The sequence below is a fragment of the Primulina eburnea genome, chromosome 6 (genome assembly GCF_022965805.1).
Source record: "Primulina eburnea isolate SZY01 chromosome 6, ASM2296580v1, whole genome shotgun sequence".
Lineage (NCBI taxonomy): Eukaryota > Viridiplantae > Streptophyta > Magnoliopsida > Lamiales > Gesneriaceae > Primulina > Primulina eburnea.
The window spans coordinates 32,889,604-32,901,349 of NC_133106.1; the positions used below are offsets into that span (position 1 = coordinate 32,889,604).

The following is an 11,746-nucleotide window of genomic DNA, read 5'->3' on the forward strand; positions in this document are numbered from 1 at the left end:
CGTTATCGCTTATAATAATATTATATATGTACGAACATAATATTAGTTTTGGTAATTTGTTATTGATGTATAGGCTATAGTCGAATTGAGATAAAATGGAAGTTGAAAAACTGTGAATTTTGGAGAAAATCTAGGTGAATGGAAATATGAGATGAATAGTTATTTATTCGGTGGGAAGTCGAATACGATTTTGTGTGAGTGAGTGGAATTATCTAATACAATAATATATATTTTTTGGTTACAAAAATGTGTGTGCATATATATATTAAAATTATATATTCAATAGATGAGTGTCACTTAATTAGTAGACGACAACAAAACTGTAATAAAACTTTGGTGGCAAAAACTTGTATGAGACAATCTCACGGGTCATATTTGTGAGACGGATCTCTTATTTGGGTCACCCATTAAAAAGTATTATTTTTTATGCTAAGAGTATTACTTTCTATTGTGAATATGGGTAGGATTGACCCGTCTCACAGATTATGATCCGTGAGACGGTCTCACAGATTATGATCCGTGAGACGGTCTCACATGAGACTCACTCAACTTTGGTTATGTGGAGAGGGAGAACTTTTTAGATAATTTGTTCGATCCCACTTAAATTAATTTGAGTAACGTGTATGTATATATATATTTTAAATGCATCTAATTGATTGCATAAATATCATATAAAGTATATGAAGAATAATATTTAAATAATTCTATAATTTATATCAATGATATTAGTATGCCTTTTGAATTATAAAAGTCCACAAGAGTTTGAGAACTCAATTATTTTCGGAGGGTGTCAATTATTATTGAACCAATCCGAAAATTCATAAACCAAACCCAAACACGATTAGTGTGACTCACCTGATCAACTCGACTCAACTCGATTTTTTATTTAAAAAAATTAAATAAAATTCAAAATAATTATAATAATAATAATTTTTTGATTTAAACGCGTAATAAGAAACTCTCTCTTATATATGATTTAATTTTGAAAATCTAATTATAGAAAATTATATTATATTTACTAAATTAAATAAATATTTTTTTAAAAAAATCTACAAAATAAATATTAAATCATGAAAATTTTAATATATTAATATACCATAAATTTTTTTGGCTCGAGTTCAATTCGAAGTAAAGCTCGAGTTCGGTTCGAAAGATTCGAAAATATTAGCGCACTATTCAAATTATTGCTCGAAATAAATATCACAAAAGCTCAAAATTTATTTATTTAATATATAATTATATTATATATTAATAAAATATTTTGGCTTACGAAATATCGAACAAATAGTTTGAGTTCACGTTGGACTTGGAAAGTTCGAACATGTTCGATATCGGCTCGAAAATTCGATAAAATCGAATACAAATAAAATATTTTTTCGATTTAATTAGAAAAACTCGAAAACCGACTCAATATATTTACTCTGTTAGTGGGGAGCTGTCTTCCTCAAATTATTTAAAAAAATAAATAAATTGGGTGATGGAGATTGGACGTGGCTTATCTACTTTCTCAAAGTTTTATTATAAAATTTTATATTAAATATAATAATAATACAGAAAAACAAATAATTTTTCCAAATTTTCGTTTACTATTCATTTTTCTACCAAAAATCTATAAGTGATCTAGTAGGTGGTCTGAGGTCTCTCTTATTTTTGTTTTACCTTGTGAACTTTTAAGCTAGCTAATGATATTTCATTTGATTTTTTTTTTTTTTTTTGTAAAACTTAGTATGAAATTTTATTATCTTTTTAAATATTTTGTTATATAACTATAGTGTTTTGATCTTGATTTGAGAGCTAATTATACAGTGATTTTGACACAGATAATGTTAAAGTAATATTATGTAATATAGTCAGAATTTTGAGTTGTGAATTAATCGGTTGAGGAATCTATTTGACTTTTATTTAAAGTTAATATCATTTAAAAATAACAATAATCTCGCCCCTCCAAAAAAAATATCGACCAATCCTCATCGGTGTTAAGAAATCGGACCACACCAAACCAAACTAACTGCTTTGTTTACATTGATTTTCAATCAGTCACGGTTTATTGTGAATTTGTTATACTAAGAGTATTATTTTTTATTGTGAATATCAGTATAGTTGATCCGTCTCACAGATAAAGATTCTTGAGACTGTCTCACAAGAGACATACTCTTACTTATAATAATTCTATATTTTAATTAAATCCAATGTTCATTTAACTTCTATCAACCGTTCATTGCTAATTTTCTGAATTACATTATTGTATGTATTAATTCATTATGAAACTCAAAATTCAAATTGAATCGTCAAAATCAGAACAATCCGAAATTAATTAATTGCAAAGAAATCATGGCTTGGTTGCTTTAAAATTTTATGAAACCAATATAATACGGTTTGCTTCGAATTTTATATAAAATCGAACTAAACTATAGTTAAACAACCCCTACCCGTCACACGAAAAACCAGTTGGAGGACCCTAAGACATAAAGGCTTATAAAAATAAACATTAGTAAAATATTATATATAGGAACTAATATTGTTGTGTTCCCAACTTTTGACTAAAGTAACACAATAAATATAATTAAAAAAATAGAGATCTCAAGGATGGTCGTGATCTAACCTCTCTCTCCTCTCTTAAGATTGAGTTGTCTGATGTAATCAAATAATGTATAAATAGTTAAAAAATAATGGAAAAAACTTGTGTGCGACAGTTTCACGGGTCGAATTTGTGAGACGGATCTCTTATTTGGGTCATCCATGAAAAAGTATAATTTTTTATGCTAAGAGTATTACTTTTTATTGTGAATATGAGTAAGGTTGATCCGTCTCACCGATTAGTATCCGTGAGACGGTCTCAAATAAGACACACTCTAAAATAATTATGTTATCTTTATTTTTAATTTATTATTTCATCTCACGAATCAAGTTGTGTCTTTTTCATCATTTTATATCACGAATCAAACAAATATCTAAAATACCTACTTGACAGGATTTCGAACTGAACTCGAACTGAACTGAAACCCTTTAATTGAAATACTATCAATTATAATTGCTCCTTACCAGGGTCAAGAACCCGTGATTTAATGTTGATTTTTTTATGTATTAATTTTAATATAATCAAAATAAAAACAGCAGCCCCCGTCAAAATAATAATAATAAAAAAGAAATAATTTGGACATCTGAACACGTCGCGATCCAGACTTTGTTCGGTGGCTCACGTTTAATCGATGTCTTGATTACGTGATGATGGCTATCATTTATAAAAGCAAGTTTGATCGAAATTCGAGTCCAAATAAGACCACTCTGAAATTAAATAATTATATTGCATCAAGTGATTTACTCAAATTATTATTAAAATAATTATTATTTTCAAGAGTGACACGAGACCGTTTAATCTGTGAGACATGTCAACCCTACAAATATTCATAATAAAAAGAAATACTCTTAACATAAAAAGTAATGTTTTTCATGCATGACTCAAATAAGAGATCCATCTCACCACAACGACTCGTGAGACTATCTCACACAAGTTTTTGCCTAATGAAAATATATATGAAATCTATATCAAAGTTATCCAAATATATCACAATACTAATCAAAGCCAAAATCATCTTAGAAATAATATATAAACATTAATAATCAAATTAGAATATCATGATCGAAACCAATAACTTGTCTGATAATATTGTATTCGTATCAATTAAATTAAAGCTTTACCTTTTATCTAAAATTAAAATTTGTAACTTTAATATATTACCCAATGATTAAGAGTGTGTTTCGATACATAATCTGTAACTTTAATATATTACCAAATGATATTTAGATAAATATAAAAAAAATGCTTTTATTCTTTTATTGAAAAGAATTAATCACTAAATAAATATAAAAAATGATTTCTGTTTAATTCGTCACTTGTCTACAAGTGACGTGCACTAATTACTCTAAAATTATGAGTTTGGTGGATGTATCTGGGAAGGTTCCTCGTGTTGATGAAATCAATTGTTTTTGTTTTTTTTTTATTATGTGTTTGGTGGATGTATCTGGGAAGCTTCCTCGTGTTGATGGAATCAATGTTGAATATTATTTTTTTTTCAAAAGTAACATTGATTTAACCACTCTATGTTCAATGTCTACAGTGGGTCTCACGGATTCTAATCTGTGAGATATGTCAATCTTACCCGTATTCACAATAAAAAATAATACTGTTAATATAAAAAATAGTATTTTTTCATGAATGAACTAAATAAAAGATCCGTTTCACAAATACGATCCGTGAAACCGTCTCACACAAGTTTTTGCCCAATATCTAACTAGTCGATGTCGCTTCATTAGCCGATCGTGTCGTGTGCTTGATAGTCCATATGTGAGCTTAGAGAAGTCCCTGATTTTGAGGATGGAGTACCATCCAAACCAAAAGTCATCATGTATTTTGTGAAAAAAAAAAATAGGACAATAATCTTCAATCCCGTGTTATAAAGGAGTTCCGATGGGCCCCTATAATCTCAATAATATATATAAGCAATAATACAACTACAATGTATATGCGTGAAGGGCGTGCTTTTTATATTTTTGTTTGCGCTCGACTTTATTCTCCATATCACCTTTAAATATTAATATATAAAAAAAATGCTTTTACTAAATAAAGTGAAGATACGTTTTCAGTTCGTCGTAGTAGTATCTCGTGCTAAATCACTGCTGATTGTTCCGTTATATCCGAAAAAACAGACATCCAATACGATCCTCAAAGCACATAAAAGAGGGGACAAATTTTTTTAAGGACACTGTACTTCGTATATGCCTCAGTTTGGTTTATTTTAAGCTTTGCTCTGCTGTGTTTTCTTCGTAATTTAGTTAATTGTTTTTTTACGAAAGTTTACTTTATCGTTTAATATATTATGCAAAAATATATAATAAAAAATAACTAATTGTTAAATGTATGGATGTCTATTATTTAAATGACATGTTTCTCGTAAGACGGTCTCATAGATTTTCATCAGTGAGACGGATTGACCCGCTAAAAATTTATATTGAAATAATAATTTTTTTTTTCATAAATTGAGATGGTTTAAAAATTCGTTTTACAAAATTAATTCATGAAACAATATTACACGAGTTTTGGTTTTGAATGAGTCTTATGTGAGACCGTCTCACGGATTTTAATCAATGAGACGGGTCAACCCTACCCATATTCACAATAAAAAGTAATACTCTTAGCATAAAAAGTAATACTTTTTCATGGATGACCCAAATAAGAGATTCGTCTCACAACTACGACCCGTGAGATCGTCTCACACAAGTTTTTGTCTTTATGTTAATCTAAAAACGTCCTTCATTCATTTGAAGATTTTCACACTTCATAAACAAGTTTTGCGTGTATCGCTTTGCTTCGTGGCCCGACACGTAAGTTTGACAATCTAACAACACATCATCTTCATAAGTTATCTCCGCTTGATTGGCTCTTAATATTTGCATCAAATTCTGAAATGTTCTAATTTAAATAACTTTTATATTATATTTAATTCATTCATATAATATTTTGCATCACATTCTATAATGTTCTAATTTAAATAACTTTTATATTATACTTAATTAATTCATATAAATAAACAGTGTATGTTTTATGTAAATTTAATCTCTATTTTTTTTTACAAAACTAATAAACAAATTGATGATCGTTAAAATTGTTGATATATAAGTATATCCGTATATCATTGACATATAAGAATTTGGACGTGTCTGAGCTGGATTTGAAATTCATACTTATCAAGATTCCTAAATAATGTCACGTCCATGCAATCCCTGTAGCCATGTGCCATGGTACATGAAGTCGATAACCTAAATTCAAATGTATATTTGAAATTTTGAAAATTTGAAAAACGAATCTATTTTCGATAATATTTTCTTCGTCAATAAAAAATAATCATATCAGACAAATGGATTATATCATTCAGGAGGTAGAAGGAGCGTCATCTCTTGCGAGACGCTCGTATACATTTTTATTTTATTTACGAGACGAGTTAATCATGTCTATTTTTGTAATAAAAAATAATATTTTTAAAATTAAAAAATAATATATTCTTAAAAGTGACAAATAACAATATCCGTAGACAAAATTCATCAATTAGATAGTGAGAAAGAAGTTCTGCAATTGGTGTTGACATTTATTGACTTTTCATGTTATCCAGCTAAGCTCGTCCAACTTGGAAATTGACCGTTATATATATTATTAAATTATACTTTTCAGCCATGCTCTCTATAAATTTTTTTAATATATATTCATGTTAACTCTTCGTTCGTATGATTTTATTTTATCAAATCCTTTTTTTTTTTTATTTTCTACATAACAAAAACTTGTATGAGTCGGTCTCACGAATCGTATTTTGTGAGACAGATCTCTTATTTGGGTCATCCATAAAAAATATTATTTTTTATGCTAGAGTTTCACTTTTTATTCTGAATATCAGTAAGGTTGAATTGTCTTATAGATAAAGATTCGTGAGACGTCTCACAAGAAATATACTCTAATATAATATATCAATCCTTTCTCTCCTCATGTGTTAATTTTTGTATTTCCTGATATAATTATTATGTTTAATTAAATGTGTTTTTCGGATACCATAATTTAAATAAAAATTACTTAATAAAATAATAAAAAAAAGTCATGAATTGATTTGACATGTACACACAAGAGCAATTGTCATTTTAGAAAACAAACATGTTTTTTTTTTAAAAAAATTCTTTATTCATTTGTTTTTTAAAAAATTACTTGAAATCAATTTAGCAAGCATGGGCCCACAGCATTTTCCTTCCGTGGTCAATTCGGGAACCAATACTGCGTCGTTTTGTAAACCAATTAACCAAAGTACCAACTTGTACCATTATCCCCTTTCCTACCCAGCAGCCATCTCAATCATACTCCTCTCATTAACGCCAACGGCATCATTAAACTTTTACCCTACAGCAATTTCCTCGCGGTCTTTCATCTTTCGTATTTTGTTTTCATTTCCATGTCGTCTTCCAAATCGTTCTTTTTAAACACGCAGGCTGCGTTCCCTTTTGTTTCGTTCTAAGCAATATTGTCCCTTCAAAGATCTTCTTTTAGATTTTGTTTTTTTCACCCTGCCTCACCAATTAGCTGAATCCTGTGAATATATAGGGACCCTTTTCGAATCGAAGTGGGAGTGTGTAAAAAAGTGAGGATCTTGTTTCTTGAGAGGTGGGATATCGGGAATTTTTTTTGATGGCGGGAAATCAAGGGAAATGGAAGGCGTTCGTACCCTTTTTAACTGTCGTGTGTAGCTTTTTGTTGGCATCAATATTTGTTTCTGCTGACAGAAGCTTAAAGCGAGAATCTTTGCCGTATAACGGGACTGGGATTTCGGTTGATGATCCGGATTCAGATCTGTTGACTGATGTTGTGAATTTCCTATGGCAATCAGACGCATCAGGTTACCAGCATGTTTGGCCGGTGAGTTAAGATTATAGATTCCAGTTTTAGTGTTGAATCATCGTGATTAAATGCAATTCTTGATTTTAAAATTTTGTTTTGATCATAACTTGCATGTATACTGACTTTGAAGATTTAATAATTGAGAAGTATTTATGGCTATTGGTGAGAGGAGTTGGTTTTTGTCGGGAAACAATTTATAGTGTCGTTAACTTATTATCTATCTGTAATTAGATCGCCCACATTAATTTTTTTTTGTCTGTTGTAATGCGTATCCATCATGTATTTATTGTCATTGCACGAGGTATGAGAACAGTGCATCGAAATTTGGTCACCCAGGGGAGGATCTAGAAGGGAAGTGAAGCTACCGAGTAATTTTTTATTTGTATTTCTTAATATATTAGTTTTGCGCCTCAAAATACATGAAATTCGCGACCTCTACCTATCTCTTCCCCTCCCTTGTTTGTATTATTCTATCACACTTGTACTTCCCGCAGTCTGCAACACTATAGCTTTTTCCTTAGTTCGACAGACGTACATAATTTGAACTGTACTTGGTTTGTGAAAATCTGTGAACCGAATCATCTTATGGTATTGTTGGATTTATTATTTTGTCGTTGCCTTTAATCTATTCCTTGGGTTTGTGACCCACAGGATTTGGAATTCAACTGGCAAATTGTTGTCGGTTCCATAATTGGATTCTTTGGAGCAGCTTTCGGGAGCGTCGGCGGTGTTGGTGGTGGGGGCATATATGTTCCTATGCTTAGTCTGATTATTGGATTTGATCCAAAATCATCAACTGCTATTTCAAAATGTGAGTTAGAAACATATTTGATTGCCCTGCAATCTTTGCGCATATTTTTATATTTGTTTTTAAGTAACAATATTAAAACCTTTTGATTTTACGTACATATCATGTTATTGAATTAATTTAAACGTGATAAGCAAAATATTAGGTCCCTATGCAATCCGGTTAAAATTTATACCTTCAGCTTATGAAGATCGTTTCAAGATAAATGTTCGGTTCAAATCTGAAATTGTTGACGATAATCTCGGGGTCTTGTTGAGTGTATGAGAGTGTGTTTGACAAGTAATTTATTATACATATGAAAACGATAAATGCGTTTTCTTGTACAACAGGTATGATCATGGGTGCTGCCGTATCAACTGTTTACTACAATCTTAAACTCAGGCATCCTACCATTGACATGCCCATCATTGACTATGACTTAGCCGTTCTCATCCAACCAATGCTCATGCTGGGAATAAGTATTGGAGTTACTTTCAATGTGCTATTTGCGGATTGGATGGTCACCGTTCTTTTAATCATTCTCTTCATAAGTAATAATTTGTTGTATTAAATTTTACATGTTAGAATCCTTTTTCTATCTCCTTACTTTATATGCCGATTTCAGCCACATCAACTAGGGCCTTTCTTAAAGGCGTTGAAACATGGAAGAAAGAAACTATCTTGAAGAAGGTGATTATAATCATCATTTACTATGTCCATGATTTATTATTTTCGGTTGTCAAAAATATATGCTTCACCTAGTATGAAAGTTCAAATAATGAATAGTCCTTTGTTTCTTGTTGCAGGAGCATGCAAAGCGATTAGAATCAAATGGTGAGTTGATTGATTCCATATCCTTTTCCTTTTTGTCCTTCTCGATTCACTTAATTATTAAGCATGTATGCTTCTGTATTGTTAGGCAGCGGTAAAGATGAAGCAGAATATAAGCTTCTTCCTGGTGGCCCCGTTACGGATAAGGGTGCCAAAGATTCGTCAGAAAGCGAGGTGAGAAGCTTCTCCTAGTATCAAATACTCGAGAAAACCAAAGTCTCCTAGTTATATATCTTGATGTTTTAGGTTGGCATTATTGAGAATGTTCGCTGGAAGGAGTTTGGGCTTCTGGCCTTTGTTTGGTTTGCATTTCTTGCACTTCAGCTGGCTAAGGTGAATATTTCTACCCTTTTACTGCCATATTGGTTTTTTTGGCAATTATTATTAGTTTCTTCAAACTTGTGCAACCAAGTAAACTTAACGGTCTTGAATTGCTGCTACAGAATTACACATCTACTTGTTCGGCATTATACTGGGTGGTGAACTTGCTGCAGGTTTGTGTGTGATTATCCAATTAATAGGAAATTTGTGTATTTTGTTCTGCGCAATCATCCACTTGAGATTCCTTTGCAGATCCCTGTGTCGTTTGGCGTATCTGGTTATGAAGCTCTCTGCCTATATAAGGGATGGCGAAAAATTGAATCCAAGGGAGATTCGGGTACCAATTTGACAGTGCTCCAACTGATTATTTATGGCTTCTTCGGTGTCTTGGCTGGTGTTGTAGGTGGGCTACTAGGTCTTGGTGGTGGATTTATCATGGGTCCACTATTTTTGGAGTTGGGCATTGCTCCACAGGTAAGTTCCAATTCTTTATACCTACTTGTATTTGACCCATATACCTAATTTCCTCTTGAATCACCATATGTATATTAGGAGAAGAATCTGCGATGTTTTTACTGCACGACAAGTCATAACAATTGTTTCTTGCTAATTCTTGGCAAATTATGATCCGTTGCTCTAATGTATAACGTCATTCCCATTAGGTTTCAAGTGCCACAGCTACTTTTGCCATGATGTTCTCCTCATCAATGTCGGTGGTTGAGTATTACCTCTTAAATCGTTTTCCGGTTCCTTATGGTAAGTGAATATCGACAATAAACGCATATTTTTTCATATTGTTGGTAAAAAAAATTCTTGGAACTTTTCGTTTTAAATGATTTGCTGTTCTCCATGGCAGCTCTGTACTTTGTTGCGGTTGCAACTGTTGCTGCATTTGTTGGGCAACATGTCGTTAGAAGAATTATCGTTATTTTGGGAAGGGCATCCATTATCATCTTCATTCTAGCTTTCACGATCTTTGTGAGCGCCATCTCTCTAGGTGAGCATCTTTTGCATTTAGAATATATTACCTCTTAGACCTTTAATGGTCTAAGACAAATATCCAACTATGATAAGATTCTCGGCATGCTGGATATTTTCTTGATTGACGGGCTTTCTCTCCTGGTTGTAAACAGGTGGGGTTGGCATTTCGAACATGATTGGAAAGATGCAGCGCCACGAATACATGGGCTTCGAGGACCTCTGCAAGTATGACTGTGTGAGATAAAAGATCTCAGCTACGGGATTCTTACACCGTGCATTGCAAGAAGGGATTTGAATCTCTTTTCAAGTACTCTGTGTGAAACAGACGACAGGCAGAATTTCATATTATTTATTTTCCAGATTCTGTGTAGCATTCAAATTCTGAGGACAGTTTTTGTCCTTTGTGTAATATTTGATCTCGTGGAGTATGTGCTCCTAAGAACATTTCTTATTTACTATATATAAAATTCTTCGGTGTCTCAAGATAAGTTCCACGTTTCAAGCGATCTACGATGATATTTCATATGTCCTATCCCTCTTGTGTCTGGGGTGCGTATCAGACCAAACTCCATGATTTCAGGTGCGCGCATAAGCACTTGACTTGCATTCCATCAACTTGTTTTTGCTGCCATCTAAAATATATTTATGGTCAGACAAAAATTTGTGTGAGACGATCTCACGGGTCATATTGTGAGACATATATTTTATTTGGGTCATTAATGAAAAAATATTACTTTTTATGCTAAGAGTATTACTTTTTATTTTGAATATCGTTATGGTTGACTCGTCTCATATATAAAAATTCATGATATCGTATCACAAAATATCTACTCTTAACGTCAATCCTGAAAGCACTTCAACAAGTTAAGAGGGCTATGATCAATGGTAGGTGTTAAATTTATTTTCTAAATATCTTCTGATAAATATAAATATGATTATACTGAACGTGCACTAACATTGCCTCTCTCTCAATATGTATTTTTTTTAATATTTAAAATAAAGTATAAAAATTATTGATCCTCGGTCTTTTATATATATACATATTTTACACGATCCCTGGTAATTTCATTGTCCAATAAAGTGTGTTTTTGCAAAATGGATTTGTATTTGTTTGTTGAACTCAATAAATAGTCACTTGCTGCGTTATTGAATCTTTCCGCGTCGCGCAATGCAAGCTGCACAATTAAAGATGCGTACTGCATGCTGCACGATTAAAAACTATTGAATGTTATCTACATTGACAATATGTAGTGCAAAATGTGGAAAAACACATCAATAACAAGTAGTTACGAAAAGTAATATCGACAATGCACATTGTGTGCCACGAATAATATCATCGACATCACGCACTCCACGCTGCAGATGATAACATCAACAATATACTCTTGCACACC

The 11,746-nt window shown here is 31.7% G+C and overlaps 1 protein-coding gene across 1 annotated transcript; it reads left to right on the top strand.

The window, feature by feature from the left end:
* The first annotated feature begins 6,910 nt into the window (after positions 1 to 6,910).
* Positions 6,911 to 10,840, top strand: LOC140834417 (sulfite exporter TauE/SafE family protein 3-like). Its single transcript, XM_073199281.1, has 12 exons — positions 6,911 to 7,450; positions 8,084 to 8,243; positions 8,570 to 8,770; positions 8,845 to 8,909; positions 9,026 to 9,053; positions 9,139 to 9,224; positions 9,297 to 9,383; positions 9,494 to 9,544; positions 9,624 to 9,845; positions 10,034 to 10,127; positions 10,228 to 10,368; positions 10,505 to 10,840. The coding sequence occupies exons 1-12, from the start codon at positions 7,223 to 7,225 to the stop codon at positions 10,594 to 10,596; spliced, it is 1,455 nt and encodes a 484-aa protein (XP_073055382.1). The 5' UTR covers positions 6,911 to 7,222; the 3' UTR covers positions 10,597 to 10,840.
* The last annotated feature ends 906 nt before the right edge of the window (positions 10,841 to 11,746 follow it).

Coding starts and splice junctions, on each gene's coding strand:
- LOC140834417 (XM_073199281.1), top strand. CDS start 7,223: ATGGCGGGAAATCAAGGGAAATGGAAGGCGTTCGTACCCTTTTTAACT. Junction 8,910..9,025: donor AAGAAACTATCTTGAAGAAG/GTGATTATAATC, acceptor TTCTTGTTGCAG/GAGCATGCAAAGCGATTAGA. Junction 9,225..9,296: donor AAGATTCGTCAGAAAGCGAG/GTGAGAAGCTTC, acceptor TTGATGTTTTAG/GTTGGCATTATTGAGAATGT.